This window comes from Colossoma macropomum, unplaced genomic scaffold (assembly GCF_904425465.1).
Source record: "Colossoma macropomum unplaced genomic scaffold, Colossoma_macropomum, whole genome shotgun sequence".
NCBI classification, from domain to species: Eukaryota; Metazoa; Chordata; class Actinopteri; order Characiformes; family Serrasalmidae; genus Colossoma; species Colossoma macropomum.
Genome location: NW_023494786.1, coordinates 9,553,689 through 9,574,427, shown reverse-complemented (window position 1 = coordinate 9,574,427; position 20,739 = coordinate 9,553,689). Strand labels below are relative to the sequence as shown.

The following is a 20,739-nucleotide window of genomic DNA, read 5'->3' as shown; positions in this document are numbered from 1 at the left end:
AAAACAAATACTACATTAATTCAGTCTTTGTATGATGTATTTTACTCTGGTATTTACTTTTCTATGAAGAAAAGGCCATTTAAACCTGTGTTGGTTTTATATTCTAATGAACACTACTCTCACTGGCTGTCTCACTGCAGGGGGCGGAGTAGTTGGTGTGGATATTGTTCTGTGGTGGACAGTACATCAGTGCAGTGGTGCACAATATAGAGAGGCCACCCATGTTTGACTTTTTAAGCTTGTTAAGCTTGTCTGAGAGCCAGATCCATTAACTAAATCGCGGGCATGTGCCAGCCAAACAGTGTTTAATGCAGAAAGCTTCATTTAGTTTGTAAGTAACTTTGCTTAACCATTCGCCATATTAATTTCTGTTCATTTTTAACTGTTAATAGGGCTGGGCAACAGGATAATATTTATCGTTATTGTGTTAAATTACATCATAATATGTAACAACATGCTTTTCTGAGCATATCACGGATATCGTCAGCACTTAAAAATCACTTTACAACTGCATGCTTGAATAAAAAGAGAGCAGAATTTGTCCTGTTTTATTGGATTTGGTGCAGTGTGTTTAATGCTGAATACAAGCAACTGTATTCATAGCTTTTTCTAGTATTTTTTAAAATGCAGCACTACTTTGTCTGTTCTAAATTATCAGATGTCAGAAAAAATAAATATAATGACAAACTGTGCATCATAAAACCTTCTGAAGTATTGTGACCTTACATTTTGCCATAGTGGCCACCTCTTAACTGTTATTCATGTTATATGTTAATGCTAATAATGTTTGCTACTGCCCCAATGAGGAAAATGAATTTCAATGTTATGTTAGCACCAATCTAACAGAAGTGTGCACTTTAGCTTTAACACAGACATTTAACGGTCATAACAGACAAGTAACACATGCTTCAGCTTGAATGTTACAGTGTGGATGTTAACTCCTTCAGTAAAGATTTCAATTCAAAGCCTGCCTCTGAATGTTTTTGGAGCCTGTTAGCTTAGCAATGTGCCCAGCTTACGCTAGTAAGGACAGAATATGGTTCAATTAGCCCACAGAAAGGCTGTTAACACCAACACTTTTTCAGATGGAAGATACTGACAGGTGACAAGTAACGTATGTGTGAGTTGGCAAAGAAATGCGGTTTTGGTAAACTATTGGTGTGCAAATCAGTGTTAAGTAATACCTAAACCTCTAATTTTTCATTCTGTTCCCTGCATACACCGAGTTGCCAGTTTATTAGGTACAGTTACCTTGTATCTACACTTATTGGACATTTTTTAGGAAACATCTACCACTGTCCACTACTCAAGTATCTGGTCAGCTGTGGGTTTGTGGCGGTCCCTTTCCATTGATTCCACTGAAGTAAAATGTGGCCAATAAATCATGCAGCAACAGATGCTGCTATAGTCAGTAACTGTAAACCTACTCAGTGCACTTCTACAGTAACTTGCAACTTAGCGAATATATCAAGTAATCTATTCTTAAAACATACCAATTGTTACTTTCAGTTGCTGAGTGACTCAGGTCTTGTCCTCACACTAGTAACATGCAGGCTGTAGGATCTTTCTGTGGGGCTGAACATGGAGAGTGAGATCAACCTCAGTCTGCACACTACGATTGCCAGTTGGGGCACTGAGGCCCACTAGGAGTAGGTAGTCAAGCAGTGACTGAAGCTGAGGTGGACTCTCAAGGACGGAGGGCCACCCTCCACTGTGTGGGCCATTGATAGATCTGTAATTGAACGCCAGCCTGCATTTAGTGAAGGTCACTTCACAGAGAGCGGTCAGAGCAGTGCCAAGCAGGCAACACATGGACATGCATGAGAATGAATGAGTGACCAGGCCAAAATGGCACCATGAACCCAGCAGATTTCTACCAACAGAGACTTTGTTAGAATGACCTTACCATCCAGAAATGGCAGGACAAATACAACAATCTAAACCGATGTAGCTACACATTGTTGTGCTAATATATTTAATGCATTCTCTTAAAAGGTTTAATTTTATTTACTTAATCTGTAGGCTTATTATCCAGTTATTACTTTTAAGAGTTATAATTAAGCACATATTTAAAATTAACTGGTAAGTTGTATTAAACTAATAGGTAAGCTATGTAGTTTTTAGGCCGGTCTCAATTAATACGTAATTGTCTGATCGCAATTATTTGAGTTAACTGCAATTATTTAAGCTGACTGCAATTATTTTTCTGGGTTGTTAGCTTTTTAGAAAGTGAAAAATGTATTTATTGATACATGTCATGGGTCTTACAAAAAAACCCAAAATGTCTAACTTCTGACAGGTGCAATAGAGGGCAGGGGTGAGTAATGTTTGTTTATTTGAGCTTGAGCTGTCTGTCATCAGTTGGGAGCTACTAAATATCGACAGCTAGGAAACTAATTAACCAGTTTGGTCATTTTAGGCTTGTACTTAACAGCTGCATAAAACGAACAAAAAAGACAACCTCATTTATTTACAAGAAAATTAATCGCTAGCTAAAATTTTATGAGCATGACAGGCCTAGTACTTAAGAGTGCAAGAAATGAAAGCGGTCTATGTAGACAAAAAGCTTAGATAAAATAACAACATCCTCATAGACACATTGTACAATACATAGAACACAATAAGAACTGTTACTGCAACAGCAACATTTAGCCCCATTTAACCCCTAGGGGGAGCTGGGTGGTATAAGCATAAAAGGGGATTTAAAAATGATGCCAGTATTCAAAAATGATGATAGTATTTCAAAATTAGGATGTATCTATTCTACATCTGAACAGCCAAATAAACACAGTCCAATCATTTATATTTTAGAGGGGTTCACTGATAGGAAAAGGGGAAAAATCAGAGCCAGGAAAAAACTAAGCATGATAATAGTCAAGTGATAGCTAAGAGTTAAACACACCACAGAACTATTTTAATTTCAGTCACTCGACTTTGTGCTTTCAGACATACTCTAAACGGGTGTCATTTTAGATTCAGTTACCTAAAATCAAGCCTGCGCTGTGGTGTGTGGCATGTTTTTGCCTGCTAACTAAGCTATCATTAGCTTAGCCTAAATGCTACAGCTCCAAACACCACAGAGCAGGTTCAATTTTGACATTCTGTCACTCCAACACCAGTCACTCGACTGTTCCTCTCTCAGACATTAGTTTTCATTATATACAGTTGTTTCAGCAAAGCACCAATCAGTCAGAATCAAACCTGTACTGTGGTGTGTGGCACTGGATCTAAATCCTGCTTGCTAAGCTAATGTTAAGTTACAGATTCAAAGCCGCAGATTCAAACACCACAGAACAGGTTTCATTTCACCTTTCTGGCCCTTCAGCGCCAGTTACTCGACTTCACTCCCTCAGATTTGAATCATTATCTAAACTTGTGTCCCTTAACTAGAATTGAATTTGTTTCTATGGTGAGTAGAGCCATTATCATGCTAGCTAAGCTTATGCTAACCCGCTGCTCTCTCCTAGTTAGCACTGTTTAACGTTTAGCAATTATTAGATAGATGGTTTCATATTTATTGAAAGAGGCTCATTTACTGAAGGTGTGAAACAAGTGCCCAACCCTACTTGATGATCTTCAGCCTTATTACTCAGTAACTACTTAAAAATGGGCAACTACTATGAAACTAATATTTAAGCTAAAGAGTTATGAAATTGAACAGTTGAAGTGCTGGCCTAACTACAAGTCCTTGCAGTTTAATAGGTTAAACTGAATAGTTTCATTGTTGCATCATCAAATTTACAATATCTGCAGAACACTTTCCTGAACTCAAGTGCACAGGATAGAAAAATAAAGTTAGTAAACTGCAGCTGAGACATCAGGGACACCAGATGGTCACTCAGTTCTTTGGAAACACAAGACGTGGTCACTTTAACAGGGTCATAGGTGTTTGTCTGACGGAGTGCACTTCGCACTCTTCCCATCACCTCATCCCATCTGGAGTCTGGTGTCCCTGAACATTCCGATCTGTTCCCGGCCTCACCATGGATTTGATGACACCATATATTAAACAGTCCCCTCCAGGCACCGCTTTGGAGAGACTTTTTGAACATTACTGCCTTTTTTCGCAGCAAAAAAGACGTACAGGACCATAATAAAAAGTGACAGTTATTCTGAGTCATCTGCTCAATCACAGAGCATGGCAATATGAGAGGAAGGCACATGGCAATCATTCCAGGCAGGATGCACATCTCCCTCTCTATAATCCATACAGAGGCATTTGATTACAGTTATAGCTAAAACTGATGACAGCAGAGAAAGCAATGCACATTCTCAGCAGGAAACCCCATCTTGAGTAAAACAAAGCAGAGCAAGCTGCGACCTTCTCCACATTAGACTAAAGTATGATACGATCAGCAAGAATGACAGCAGAAATGCAGTGAAGACCTAATGTGGAGTATCACCTTATTAACAATAACTCATCTGGAACAAGGCAAATTATAAAATAAACCTAATAGAGCCTGGAATATAGTGTCTCTAACCCTTGTTATGCAGCAGTTTCCCTTCAGGAACAGACATTATGAGATAATGAAGGGTGTCGCGAGATAAAACAGAGTCTTCAATCTCGCAACCTCTACAACACAAGGCAACCAGTGTAATGCTTCACCAGGAGAGAGAGAGGGAGGGCCAGCAGAAAATCAACTGACTGAGCATCTCCTCCTGGAACCAACAAGGACATGCAGTACCACACAGTACAAAAAGCACCACTCTTCCATGTGAAAAACCTATAGTAGCCCTGGTGCTTTTTTTTGCCTGTGGTCTTCTCTGTGAGCTAGCTGAAATACTAGAAGTAGCACCTATGTACTTACTTTGGGTATATGTTGGGTCTTTTACTACATATATATGCAGTATGTGACTGGACAAATATGTGCATTCCTGAGATCCTGCTGGTGAGGGTTCATGCCAGTTTTTTTCCCTTTCAATTACACACACAAAACCTACTTGAGTGCTTGAGTACTTGAGCACCTGTAGTTGGATATGGATCAATCTAGCAAATCAGTTCAAAGTCAGAGCTGAAAATACATTTCAGACTTTTAACCAACTTGGACTTTAGAAAACATTCTTTAGCTTAGAGTATTTCTATACCTTAATTATGTTTATTTATTAAAATAAATGACTGAACATGTCATTTTGTCATTAACAAACCAAAACTCCAAAACATGACCAACAAACAGCTTTACACACATGAAATCATACTATCTTTCATTATAAACACAAAAATGATTACTTAACTGCTGAAAATGTGTTTCTGTGGTGACAATTCTTAATGCTACACACTGTAAACTTTTCAAACTTGAGGGCATATTTACATCAAAACAATGGGATGTAACAGCTCACCATGTGGCTATGAGGGATGGAGATGCAGTCTCACTTCCTGCTCTAAAATGCAGGGGTGTGGCTAAAATAAGGCTCCACCTATGGACAAAAACCCTATGTTTCGGTAGTGACATGAAACTGAATAACATAATCCTTGTAAATATCTAAGGTCTGAGATTTGTTTTTTTAATAATGTTTTTGTTTACTGTGAGAACTCAGTTTGAACTAGTTTGTTAGGATGGCTGATTCATACTACAGATGCATTCCGGTGCTTCTATTTGGAAAAACACAGATACTCACAGAAACGTTTATATAGATAATCATGCAATTTAATAAGCATCTTCATTAACGTTTTGTTGTTACAACACAGTTCCATGACAACAAATGATATAAAAATTGATTGGTGACTTAGGTGACCGTTCCATTGCTCATTCCAAGTTTCGAGTACAACAGAACGCAGCCCTAGTCCTTCCTAACGTGAGTGAATGAGTTGTAAGGTCCATGAGGTGCTTCACAATTAAAAACCAGGCCAGTGAAGCTTATAACGGCATCAGAAAGAGAACACATCCTGAAGAGGAAGAGTTTACATGCTTGGCTGTTCAGAAGTGGAGAGTGCAGAGTGCAGGCCGGTCTCTGTAAGCAGCCTGCTGAATATTTAATGGCCCTGAAGGAGACAGCACGGGCCGAGTTGACACAGCTCCAGCTGATGGAGGGCTGGAGGAGACAGACTGTAAGGTGAGACAGCAAGAGGATGTAGAGAGAAAGCGAGAGAGAGAGAGAGAGTGAGAGAGAGAGAGTGCAGTGGCAGCGCGCCCGACTCTGGCAGGAGCTACTGTCCCAGCTCAGGCGAGCACACACAGCTACAACTCAGACTGCTTCAGCCAGCGCTGACAGCAGCGCTAAAGCCACGCTGAGCCACGCGTTTGCAGGCGCCCGCGCAGGCCAACCGGGGCCACCCACAAACATAGGCTGACTTTTAAACACGACTCACTACCCACATAACCAAGCAGTACAAAATGACCTTGATGAGATGTACTTACTAAAATATACAACTGGGGTTTTGTAGAATCTTTTGTTGTTACTAGAAGTTGTAATCCTGCTTTATACTCATGTTGAACATAGTCCTCTAGGGATGCCATGAAATTTCGGCCCCTGAAACATTTCGGCTGAAAACAGTCAAAAGTGGCATTTTGGGTTTTTGGCCGAAAGAGAAAAAAGGACAATTCTGGTGAAAAAAGGACTACATAAATAGGACTACAAATGTCAAAATCTAACACTTAACAAATCATTTGGTGGTAAATAAACGATAAGAAGCAGAAAGGAAAGTTCACGCTAGCACAACTGTAGCATCAGATTTTATATTGTAATTTTTATATTTTGCATATTTAATCAGAAGCATAAATATACTGTCAAATTCAGGAAAAAAAACTTTCTTTGTGTACATTATACCATTCCATTCCATTCCAGGACTATTTGTGAATGATGGATGTATAAACAAGACATAACCACAAACAACTGCAGTTGTTTTCATACAGCTAAACTGCAGAACAGGCAGAGACATATTGCAGAAAGTGAAGCACTACATAAAGCCAGAAGGTTCTACTCTAACTAAAGCAGGCTAAGCAGCCTATGTAATATAGACCCATCACGTCAGAAGGCCACAGGTCAGACAAACTTTGCTTGGCAGAGTGAAGAAGGAGGCTGCTTTGCCAGAGGTGTCCATTACCAGCAATCAGCATGTTGTGCCAAGAGCTCTTCCTCATAGCTCTGCATTGAGCCATTCCTCTACTTCTCCTCTGCTTTTCACATATCACACTGCTTCATTAATGTCCACAGTGGTCATATATGTTCAGTAAGTGACCTTTATTTCCTCTTAACCCCTTAAACCCCAAGGGTCTGTAAGTGGACACATAATTCAGTTCCTCACTCTAAAACTACATAACTTATATAATCACTTGAAAGTAATTACCAAAAAAACTCACAATAGTCACTAAACAAATGAATAATACATCTAGAGTCAAAGGGATTAACTACCGAGTTAAATTCCTAAATTACAGAGGTTGGAAAATGGTCATGTAAAAATGAATTATGACTTGGCTAATTTCACATATTTTTCAAAGCAGCAACGGGCTGCAGCCATTATATGGTACAGCTAGACTAATGACAGCTGACATACTGGCTGGCAAATGCACCGATCAGTGGGCTAGCCTCACTTTTAAGCAAACTTAAAGTCAATAATGTCATGGTCATATTTTCATATTTTTAACTGTTTTTCAGCTGCTTCTATCCAGAAGATCTGTGGTAGACACGGGGAGGTCAAAATGACCATAAATTCTGTTGTTAAAACCAACAGCTGTTAACAGGAAAATCATAAATGTTTTGGCTTTTTCCAATCATTTTACAAAAGGTATCAAGTTCAGTTTGTATGTCATGCATTATTTTTTTAAAAAACAAATAACTAACTGCACACTAAGCAAAATTTATTCTGACATAACATTTTCAAACAACTGAAGATATCCTGCACAATAAACACGATCATTTGGACAGCGAAAATGCAACCACCCCCTTTTTTTTAATTTTTGCAAACTTTGAACTCACTGACCAATCACAGTTGTCTCTGGCATTGTTATAGCCTACCCAAGGTCAAAATTTTTGTGATCAATTTTTTATTGATTTTTGGCAAAAATCAAGCATCAAGAATTATTACTCATTAAAAACAAATACAAATAGGCAAATATAGCTATTGTCACACTAACTGAGAAAGACAAAAAGAAGTATACAGGGCTGGTCATTAAGGGCAGCTGTTTTTATTAGGCTAAAATTAAGTTCTTAAGAGCCAATGCAACCACATTATATCATAATAAAACAACAACCACTGTCGCAACAGTTGTATAATTGGATTAACCAATTATGATCAGTAGCCTTTTCAACAACAGAGGTGTCTTAGATGTAATGCAAGAAATTGTCTGAATGTTTCACCACTTTTGTGTTGTTTATTCACGTTGTGTTTGGTGAACACACTCACCCCTCAGGTGATGAACATACAAGCATTCTAAAGTTTGGCATTATAGCTTTAGTCATGAATACTAGTGAATCTCTGCTTAATACACCTGTGGCATTATTTCTTGTTTAGATGACATTACCTCAAAAACCTATAGGCCAACATTTCAATAGCCTGTCACTTAAAAAAATGAAATCACTCTGTTGTTGGTTTTGAACAGTTTTCTCTCATTTATATTACTTAACAAAGGCATGTGAGTCAGTGAAACTGAGTCAGTCAATGAAACTGAGCTGTCCAATTTACTTCATACATGTTTGTAAGTTCAACGCAGTCTAGCTTACTGGTAAAACTCAACATCCTTCCCAATGGCTCCTGGCAACATATATTTGCATATTGCTCTACTTGTTTCACTCACCCTCTTCGTATCTCTCCCTCTGGCCTACCTTTCGTTTAGTGTGTATATTGCTTAGTCTCCGAGGTTGACTAATTAGCCACTTCACTGGCTGTAAGTGCAAGTTACCATGTAACTTACTGCTGAGCATAATTCTACTACAGCTCAGTAGCACAGAAATAACTTGACAAAGTTATGTAGCTCTGCCTTAAGCTTATTAACTTCATGTTCTATTCTGATTTACTTGAATTTACTGAGTATGTTATTGAAGATATTAAAAGCTACTTAACACACTTACATACCACTTGACATACCATTAAGTAAATCCAATATTTGTTTTTTGAGTAATACATAAAATAATAGAATTTAATCAAATCACTTTAGGGTGATTTACATATTGATGTAAATATTACTTACAGACAGCTGTAAGTAATATTTATTCAGCATATCGAAAACATCAAAGGACCTTTTCTTGATGCTTTAAAATGTACTCCAGTTAATAGGTCCTCTGTAAAGGAACCCATGCTTATACAACATGGTCCCTCCCCTGAACTGTCAATATGCTTATCAATATGACTGCATTACTGAATCTCTTTAAAGGTGTAGGATGGAATGACTGTTGCCATTATTTCTCGCATTTACATCTTTGAAACCTTGCAGCTTGTGATGAAATCAATTTTCTCCTTGACTGCCTCAGCTGTATTTGCAGTGCATAATCCCTCCCACAGTCCCGTGAGCCTGTCAGGTGCTCGCTCGCAGAAACCAACAGCTCTGATTTTTGGTTTTCACACATGCACACATCAGCAGCAAACGAGCATTCTGACAGGCCGCACTGGTACATAACCACAAGCCTCTACATGATGAGTTCTACATGTAGGGCCCTGAAATGACTCTGCCAATAACAGGAGCTCAGTGTGTGATGAGTGGATGTCCTTGTTAGGCTCTAATTCACACCACTCATTCTCTTCATTGTCTCATTGGGCTAGTACTTAGTGCTTGATGTTCCGGAAGCAGTCTCTAGCTGCTCATTTGTTGATTTGCAGAAAGCCTCCAGTGACTCCTATTCCTTTTAGCAACAATGATTTCAAAGTTATGATGCTGAGTAAATGTTTGTGTAAGAGGTTTTGAAATTTATATAATCACATTTCTTGGCCATAAATCCCTCCAGGCAAAATTTCAAGCAATGAGTAGCCTAAAAGCTGCGCAAAGAAGAAAGTATACAACTGAGAACTGATTTTGTAATCACTGGTGTTCTGAACAGCTGATTGTAGCTGTTGGTCTGCCTGTACCTGATGCTTTGTGGGGTCAGAAACTGGGGAATACTGATTTTCTGTCTTGAAAATTGCACCTGAACAGCCAACTAAGTCATATTCTGCTTTCAGGTTCAGGTCAGGCTGTAGACTTTGCCAAAGAGGAACAAATTTATCCAACATGCATGTTCATGCAGTTTATGAGGGAGGTAAATAAGCCATGGATAATATGAAATGGCTGTAGTTCTTAGCTAGCTGGCATCTGTCATTTCTGAGGAAATACAATATACAATGGGTTAATAAGATGTGTTTAAAATGTATCCAACCATTACCATTTATTACATTTGCACAGTATTATTTGTTTACTTCATGTTGGTGTACTGTTCACTACCTTCCTCTGCCATGATGAAAAGGGAAGTGACGGCCAATTTGAGCCACACTGAAAATTTTGATATACCTGACTTCATTACTTGACATTCACATTGTGGGAACCATGTTTTTCCGTTAAACCCAAGACCTCCTGAAAGAAGAGAATTGCCTTCTCAGCTTGACCCCAGGCTGTTTTAGCTGTATAAAAACTAAGACATATCAACATTTTACACACATTTTTTTTTGGTTGATTTGGATGATATTTACTGTTAACCATTCCTGTAGAAAACCATACCTGTAGCAATGCATGAACCACTGAGAGATCACACAAAATGGGGGGAGAGGGGTTGGGGGGGGCTTAATTTCCACCAGAGCTTTGACATTTCCTGGAGGTCTAAATTGCTGGGGTCAAACTGACTCCAAAGATAAATGATGTTAGTAAATCTGAAGATAACATGAGGGTTAAAATGGTAAAGAAAAAGCAGGAGACACATTCTCCAGACCTTCACGCTTTCTCATTAACTAGTTAACCAGCGGGTATGAGCAACCTTCTGATGATCACCCAAATACAACATTACTCCTTCATAAGTTGGATCACGTACCTTGAGACTGAGCAAAGCAGTGAGCCCCAAGCCAGGAGATGAGAAACTCTCTTCTATAACGTAAATGAATTACCAGTGTTTACAAAATTCAGAGCCAGAAATTGTATACCTCATACCTCTGGCCTACACGGCGCCGGGCTACAGGCCAACGTCAATATCAATACAAATCAAAAGAAAGAGGTCTGCCTTGCACTTTGATAATTACAAACTGAGTATTTGTGAGACTGCTGAACCATTTAACGAGTTCAGTCCCCCTACCACACCTCCCATTCAACCCATGCACTAATTACATAGATTCAACCTGGCAATTACAGAGGCGAGGAAACCACTCCCTCTAGCGGACACGGCTGGAAATGCAAGGTTAAGTAAGTCCATTGGTCAACAGGCTACGGCGTCCACGACACTAAAAAAATAATAATAAACACATGACTATGAAATCACCTTCTATCCCACAACAGCAGGCTCCAGAGCACCGCGGCCGACTACGGCTGTAGTGCAACTGAACGGGCTGGTAAACGCAGCCAATGACGACTGCACAAAATCCAGCCTCAGAAAAGCGAAGAAGGGCAGAACAGGCACTGATTTAAAGACAACATCTGAGGAGAACAGGCTCTGGAGCGGGAGAACAGCAGTGTGCAGGCAGTAGTAAATAGGAGCAGGCAGACAATGGCATGTCCCCCAGTCAGCTGCGGGCTTTAACGTGATGATGCACGCCCCTTTTCAGCACTAACTGGATTTTCAGATGTGGCTCCTCACTGGACAGACAGTCTTCCATCACGGCTGCCTCTCCGCTGCATTTCACGTTGACATATTCGTGCGGTGCATTTCGCCAAACAGGGCGACGACTGCAATCGATCGGTTCTTAAATGGTTCAAACGGCACCTAAAATGCTCTTAGAGGCTCATTTGTCCTCAGTGGAGAAAGGTGTGGGAGAGGTGGGCTACTACAGCCGATGTGTGCACGCTGCAACACGCCTTGTGTCTGGCCGTCGCTCACTCACGGCCTCGCGCGGAGAGAGAAAACACCGACGGCTCGTGCACACTGTAGTGCTGCAACCCGCGACAGACAGACGGCAACCGAGCGCCTTTCAGAGAGGAATAAATACACCACGCTGACACCGTCTGCTCACGTTTTCGCCCAGAGGAACAGCCCAAAATCAGCCCCGCTTAGCGCCGCTGCTCAGAGAGGGAGAGAGAGGGAGAGGGAGAGGAGGGAAAACGCCGCACTTCGACTCACCTTGAGCTGTCGTTCCTCGGGTGCTGAATACACTTGCTATCAAAGTGGCCACATACCAAATCATAGTACTGTTGCCGACCAGAGATAACGGCTCAACGTGCCCCTTTCAGCGATGTGCTCATATTCGTCCTCCTCGGCATTCACGTCCTCTGCTCTATCCTCTTCGCTCCCTTCATGCCTCCCCTGCCCGTCCGTCCTAATGGCATCCTCCCCCCGACACACACGCGCGCGCGCACACACACACCGAGCACCTGCGAACACCAGCAGCTCTCGGCGGAAGACTGGCGATGTCCGACTCGTGAACGAATCGTTCTTTTGAACCGGGTTTTTTCAACAAGCCAGACGAACCGATTCAGTTCAACGGGATCTTTTTTTTTTTTTAGCATCTGCAGTTCCACTCCTGGAGGGTCCGAGTCCGGCACGATTTGGTGGCTTAATTCCTTCTTCAAATACATGATATATGATTCAAATACATGATGCAACTGATAACTTTACCTGGTGTTTGAACAGGGAAACCATCAATGCACTGGAATGACCCCTGACCTAACATGTCCATATATATATATATATATATATATATATATATATATATAATTAGGCCTCGTATAATTACGGAGCAGTAACATCCTAAAAAAACATCTTTTAATTTTGTAAGCATTTAGTTTCTCTGTTTTCTGACATTTACTTAATATTTAACTTCAGAAAATTATAACATGTATTATTAACAAACTATTTAATCTCATTTATTTATTCATTCATTCATCCATTCATTTATTCATTCATTCACTGGGCTTGTAGACTGTCTTCTTACTGTTATGTTTGTGCATAAAGAGTGTTGACTCCCTTAAGTAGAACTGGCGACTCGTTGAACCGAATCTCATTGTACATGAAGGAGAAGCCAACGATGAAACTGACTAAACTTGGGAATCATTGAATGTGACGCTCGGTTCATTGAATCGAACACTTCGAAAGAGTCGGTTCGATAAACGGAATCGAACTTCCCATCACGAGAAACGAAATCCAGTGCGGGAATTCGGAAGCTGACTCCGCCCCCGTGCCGCTCTCCGATTGGCCGCTCGGCCGTGCCGGAGCGTGTCTTGGCTTCCCCCTTTTGGTAGTAAAATGGCGTGGCGGCGGCTCGTGGTCAAGGTGAGTTGGAGCGTGCTGTGCTGGTGGAGTACAACCGCAGTATCATGCGCACTGCCGGAGCCGTCAGACGGCGTTCCCTGCCTTCCCGTCGTGTCTCTGTTCGGAATGGAGCCTACCTTACCTCACAGTTTCATTTCAGTTTACCTGATAAATTCACTGCAGGGCTTGTTAGTACGTGGAGCTCGTATCGATAGGAAACTTCAGATGTGTAGTCAGCTCCAGCGCTACACACACGCGGCTTTCAGGGTGTGGCGACATCCCTCAGCAGCAGGGACACAGTTCCACAGTCACTGTAGGTTCCCTTTTTTGGCAGCATTTTGCACTGATGCTCTGTAGGCACTGGCCATACATCCCACATAGGAGTCCAGTTCTCTCTGAGTCACTGAAGGTACAGCACACCTCGCCACTGCCATGATCTTGAAGATACTGGCTTAGCTTAGTTATATTCCTTTTAGTATTGACTGAAGCCTGAGTGCCTCATTCCCTGACACAGTTGTCCTTTGTGCTGTGCTGGTTCCACAGGGAAAGCAGGAAGATTCCCATGAGAAAGCAATTATCAAGCATAATGATTGCGTGGAAATAAACAATGGGCAGTTGTACACTGCACTCTGTGCTTTTGTTTTGACTGGCACTGTTTTCATGAGGGAATTCACAGCTCAGCATAATGTGATCTACACATCAAGTTAATCATTTCTAATGGGAGATGATTAGTCCACAGTATCGCTGCTACAAATAGCTATGGAAAATAGGTGAGATTTGGTTTATGCTACTTGTAAGAACAGCATAATATATCATGCTTTTATGGATGATAATGTATGTTTAATAACACTAATAATATAGAGGCTGTTTACATCTTGCACCAGCATGAGTTTTTCTGTGATCGAATCATATTCGGATTTCACCTGACCGGATGAAAAGCCAGGTGTAAACACACCGGGGACGCTTGGTGACCAGATTCTGAGGTGTCAAATCGAAATACAGATTTTGACCACATTTAACAACGTAAATGTAATGCGTTTTTGCATAAAATTGTGGAAGTGGGAATGCATTGATTATGTAAGTAATTACAGCAGCTGCCAGATAAAGCCTTGTCCTCATCTGATGCAGATGATTTGTTGCCTGTTTTAACCATTTTCTTCCTATATTTGAGAGTGTATAATATACTGAATGTGACAGGTGAGAAATGTGTTGATGTGCTTTTTATGTGGGCAAATAAAATCAGATCTGATCTTACATTTTAGTGAAAGTGTGAAATTCGGCCAAACATATCCAGGTACGACCCAGGTACGACATAAAAAAGCAAGGTGTAAAGAAGCTCATAGTCTTGTCTGTGTCTGCTGGATGTACAGGAACACTGCAGTGAAACACAAGTGACTGATTTTGCTCTAGCAAATCAAGTAATTGCTGGGACGTGAGGAGGATTCATTTGCTGCATGCATCCAATCACAGCTGCTCCACTCAGTTCCACTGTGGAGCTGCACCAAATCCAGATGGAATTGGATATAGACCTACTTATAGCCCCCTTGTACTCCTATAAGCACACCTTTATATAGAGCTGTGACAGTGGCCTCCCTGTCAGGCCGCTAATAATCTCCTACAAAACACATTCACACAAATGCGCTCGCATGTCAATTAGAATGACCGTCTTCAAACAGAATGTGGACTGGTGTCATAAGCGGAGCCAAATATTCACACAATGGGAGAGCTGATAAAATCCGACCTCACAGAGGCCTCATTGAGGCCCGAGCATAATTACATAGTTATCCAGTCCCTTGGGTTTGGACTGATTCCATATCCATTTAGTCCAGGGTAGCTTGGCATGGCAGCCCTGCTCTGGTGCTGGCGTTTTGGAAGGCGAATGTAGGCCAGTCAGTCAGCGTGAACTGCTGGGTTAATTCGTTTCAGTTTATGGGTGTCGTAATATTCCCATTTCATAACAGACGCTGAGATCTTGGGGATTTATATGTGAAGTGTAACCTCAATTATTGAAGTTCATCACTACCTTCAAAATTAACTCAGAGTGTGTTTTATGGGTAAAAAACAGTTTGAGTCAGTAAAATTTTAAAATTCAAAATGTAATCAGTATTTAAATCCCTTTTCATGAAAAAATGTATTTCTTCACTTTTTTACATTAGAGTTTGATAATAAACACTGTTAATTCATAGCGTACCAACATACCATTCAAACTGATGATTCCATTTTCAGTTTGTACAATGAAACTAAGGTGCCCAGTTTTGAGTTAATTGTATTTGTATTGTCACAAAAACCCAAACCATTCACAAATATTTACCTATTTAGACTACAGCAGTTTAACCCCGCCCTTTTACGCTGAAGTTATAAGGAGTGTTTCAGCCTGGAGTTTTTTTAAAAAGAGCACAAAACAGGGCCAATCAGAACAGGTCATTTGCATAAAGGCCTTGTAACAAAGACATTTAATTATATAGCCCACACAAACCTTCACAAAAAGTGAATCTCAAGAGGAAAATAAAAGACGAAAAATGTATGTTGTGAGCCTTTAATGTCATTTTAATGTCAATTTAAAAATATCTATTTAAGGCTTGAGCATGAACGTCAACTAAAGAGTATTTTTATTGACAGATTCGCAGTTTCTTTCTGGTACGTGTGCAATAATGATATCAAAGTCCAAACCACATGTCATACAGCAAAAATGTCATACAGCCCTGAAGCAGTTAAAACTCCCACTTGGCGCGTCTGTGGGTCGTAGCGTGAAACAGAGTTTGATGGGTGGATTCCATTCATTGAACTGCCGCATTGAGGATGGGGTGCAAGGTCATTTCCCTCCATAGGCACTTTCCCCCTCCAAAGCACAGCGCAAGTTCAGAAGTGCTGACACATCACCTCCTGACCAGAGACCAGAGCAACTCTCCTGACCCTCTGGGGAAACAATCTCTGATAAATGGAAGCCTGCTTTTCCTTGTACGCAAGTGTGCTGTAATGGCATTACACCCTGTTTCATGGGCCAGGAGTAACAGACTGCTTGTTGTCTTACAGTCCTTGGCCAAGTTGTAGCTAGCTGTTTTGTTTTATATCTACAGAGTAAGTGATGCTGTTCAAATTAGTTAGCGGTTTGTGTAAAAATCGCTAGATCTATATTTAACATGATAGCTAGCCTAGCCTTTAAATTAAATTGTGGTTAAATAAACATTCTGTTTGTCACCCTAAAGCCCATTAAAATGCAATATGAAATAATCCACATCGCTGTTGTCAGAAGAAAACCTTGTATCTCCAAAATGGCAACTTTACAGGAGAAAGAAAAAAACTACTTTACTTTTAATGTAAGTCAGTGGAACCAGACGTGGTTTAACTTGGGCGTGCTGAAATTTTAAGCAGCATTCAGTCATTTGCAAAAGTTTGAACATTTTAAATTTTTATTGATTTTAATTTTTTTACATCATTTGAACACATCAGCTCTGCTTTACGTTGGGTGAAAATTTCATAATGAATGGACCAATAGAAATGCTCCAAAAATGCTTGGAATAAAATCTCTTTACCTTAACTTAGTAAAGTAAAGAACATTTTTGCCCTCTCCTGTAAAGTTTCTATTTTTTCTGTTTTTCTTTGGACAGCAATGGTACCGTCTACAGCATATTTTAATGCACAATTTATTTGCCGAGTTTAATTTTTTTTATGCAATTTGCTGAGAAAAACATAAAATATAAAATGCCATAAAATGCCATAACTATTGCACAGGCATATATATATATATGTAAAAATAATATGCCAATCTATTCAGCTAACGTTTATCAAATACAATGTGTAATAATGGTCTATAATGTGGCAAGAAATGATAACATACACACATAACAATCAGGTGGTTCATATGTGGCGCAGTAACTGATTGCGTCATGTCAATAACTAAGCTACACACTGAGATTTAATACTTAAAGGCACACCAAACTGGAGATATAATAGTTGGAAAAAAAACTTGTGTTTAAAATGTGGGACGTTATCATGTTTACAATATTAGACCACTAAACTTGCTTGTGTTAAGCGACACGCCCCCAATGCGGTTAACTGTTAGTGAGTGAAGTGATGGACTCACTTAATGAAAATGTAGTGTTAACAAACAGTGCATGGCTATTGCAGATTTTGAACATAGATAAAACATAAAATAAAAATACAAACTTCAACACAAAAAACACAAACCTTTTAATGCTAAGTTTAATAAAATCAGGGCAAATGATGGAGAATAGAATCTAAAATTAAAATTGATTTGCAAAATTAGGTCAGTCAGATGATACTCTCACCAAATGCAAGGCAGTGCTTACATCATCAGCCTTTCTGCATTTAAGGCTTCATCTGCCTTGGCTGGAGTGCCAACACACAATGGCTCCAATGCATGTAATCCCCACACACCCCACCACCATCACACACACACACACACACACACCATGGCCACACGTGATTCCTACTCAGGCAGCTTGAGTTTGGAATTAAGCAGCCTTTTCCAAATGCTTACAGCCAAATTTCCCAAACATCTGCTGTCCCAAGCAAGGGCATGTACGGTACAACACCAACAAGCAGACACTAAATCTGTTGCAATGGAGCTGCATTATCTCCATAATTCTGAGGAGCATTTGTTTTATTTTCTATACTATAGCCAGATATAAATAAAAGAGCTTCAAAAATGTGTATATGTAATATTAAAGTTATTACAGCCTCAAGCATTCACAATTTTGAACAATGAAATTCACATTTACAAGAATAAGACATGAGACAATACTTTTCATTTATCAGTTAAGTACTACAGTACAGCAGTGGAAAGGATGGCTGATCCAGTGGACACTGATACAAAGGACACTGTTAAAGATAACGGTGCTGAAAAGATTTCTTTAAAACAAACCTTTTAAATGATCACTTTGGTAAATGAGATGTGTGAACAGTCTCGCAGGGCCAGACGTGATCTCATAACAAGTCTGCGGACAACTTGTTAAACTTTTGTTCCAGGATTGCAGCTAAATCTGCTGCTAATAAGGGTACGTCTGCTCTAAAACCCACCTCTTTTCCTCTAGCCTCTAATTTTTTATTTTTTTTTTGCAAACTGTATGTCTAACACAGTTTTAACACAATGGAAAAAACAAAATAAAATGTGCTTTAAAATTGCAGGGGCTATACTTATGTTTAATTTTTTTCCTATCTGTTCAACTAAAATAGACAGTAATTGTGCATTAACATGTGCAAAAGTGTGTTTTCTGTAGAGGACATGTTAACTTGATGAATGAAACCTGTCAACTGACCAGAGGCACCCAAACTTTTGCATATCATCCATCCGTCAGGTCGCGGAGGGTGCAGAGCCTGCCCCGCTGTTCATCGGGCGGAAGGCAGGAAACACCCTTGACAGGTCACCAGTCCGTTACAGGGCAGACACAAAGACATACAAAATCACACTTAGGGGCAATTTAGCATGTCCAATTAGTCTAACCGCATGTATTTGGACTGTGGAAGGAAACCGGAGTACCCAGAGGAAACCCACACAGACACAGGGAGAACATGCAAACTCCACACAGAAAGGACCCTGGCCACCCAGCCAGGGAACCGAATCCAGGCCCCTCTTGCTGTGAGGTGACAGTGCTACTCACTTCCTCACTGTGCCACCCTTTGCATAAAATTTATTTTTGTTATTTGTAATATATCTCTGTCAAACACCAAGCTTACTTAAAAACACTCCAGACAAGTTTTCTAAGTTACAGTTTTTGTGGCAGGTCCCCAGTTTTGGCAAAGGCATGCCAGGAATGTCCTTTTGTCCTTCTTCCTCCTGTGAAGGCTTAGATGAAAATAAGCATCCAGCGTTTTCACCTTGTGCATTTATTTGAGACTCAGTTTCTCAGCACCCTCATCTTTTCAGCAAAGATGTAAAACTGCCAAACAACTCACAACCACAAGCCATCAAAGCACATACTTGGTAGAAAAAAAAAAATTACATGTAAGCATGAGCATCACTGTCATGAGTCATGCAAACTGTACCTACAGTAATGTGCACAAGAGATTTCCCTCATGTTCACAGTTCAAGCATTAAATTGTAATCATACAACTGTTTGCACAATGACACACACATAAAACGGATTGGCTTTAGCCTCTAACTTCGCATTTTAAGTCACTGGTGCGCTGCCATTCAAGGCTGATATACCTAGAAGCAGCTGTGTATTGAATGTTTTTCATGTCACGCTCACAAAAATTCCAGTTTTAATTAAGGAAATGTTAACCGCATGTATTTTCTTTAACAGGTGCTGCTATACTCGATATGACTGACCTGAAACTGAAGCTTCTCTTTGCGCTTCAGACATATAACTTACTGAAAGGACACTAGGTGCTTAAACAGAAGCGTGGCATTCGACCAGCATGGAAGAAGAGCTCTATAGGTGCAGCTTTGGCTCTGAACACAGACTCTGCTAACATTTACCAGCGCAGTCTGGAATGCAGCCTAGAGACACTGCAGGACACGGCCAGCTGTTACCAGCTCTGACTGAACAAGAGATTCCCAACATACTGACCTGTTCCCTTGGCAGAACAGAACATAAAGGTGACTCTGCCTTATTTTAATGATCTATACACTCAAACATATGAATGCCACATAACAACCACTTTGGTTTCAATTATACACAGAACAGCCACTTCATTAAGTACTATGTCCATTTTATCAGGTCCAGTCAGTGCAGGTATTATTTGGCTGGTGGATCATTCTCAGCACTGCGGTGACACTAATGTGGTGGTGGCTTATTAGTGTGTGTCGTGCTAGTATGAGTGGATCAGACACAGCAGTGCTGCTGAAGTTTTTGAACACTGAGTCCACTCACTGTCCACTCTATTAGACACTCCTACCTTGTTAGTCCACCTTGTAGATGTAAAGTCGGAGACGATAGCTCATCTGCTGCACAGTTTGTGTTGGACTCTAGTCCTTCATCAGTGGTCATAGGACGCTGTCCACAGAACGCTGTTGACTGGATGTTTTTGGTTGGTGGACTATTCTCAGTCCAGCAGTGACACTGAGGTGTTTAAAAAAATCCAGCAGCACTGCTGTGTCAGATCACCTTGTACCAGCGCTGGGGACCTTCTGGGCCAAAGTGCTGTGGAGATTAGCATTTACCCTCATCACTCAGTTCATGAAGGCATTGTTAATTAGCTGATAAGCTTAATCAGGTGTGTTTAATGAGACAGTGTGCTGAAGTCTGCAGTGTTTTGGCTCGCGAGGACTGAAGCATGACACATGTGCCTTGACACATCACTGAAGGGCTGAGAATGATCCACGCCCCAAGTAATAGCTGCTCTGTGATGGACCTCTGGGGGTCCTGACCATTGAAGAACAGGGTAAAAGGGGGATAACAATGTATGCAGAGAAACAGATGGACTACAGTCTGTAATTGTAGAACTACAAAGTGAAACTATATAGTAAGTGAACATAATAAA

At 40.4% G+C, this 20,739-nt stretch overlaps 1 protein-coding gene across 2 annotated transcripts in view; it reads right to left on the bottom strand.

The window, feature by feature from the left end:
• The window catches only part of igsf9ba (immunoglobulin superfamily, member 9Ba), a 104,483-nt gene extending 92,081 nt beyond the window's left edge, over positions 1–12,402 (bottom strand). For both annotated transcript variants that reach the window (XM_036560507.1, XM_036560512.1), the window contains exon 1: positions 12,166–12,402. In XM_036560507.1, the coding sequence (XP_036416400.1) occupies positions 12,166–12,229 (64 nt within the window). In that variant the 5' untranslated portion in view covers positions 12,230–12,402. The remainder of the gene's footprint in view (positions 1–12,165) is intronic.
• Positions 12,403–20,739: the final 8,337 nt, after the last annotated feature.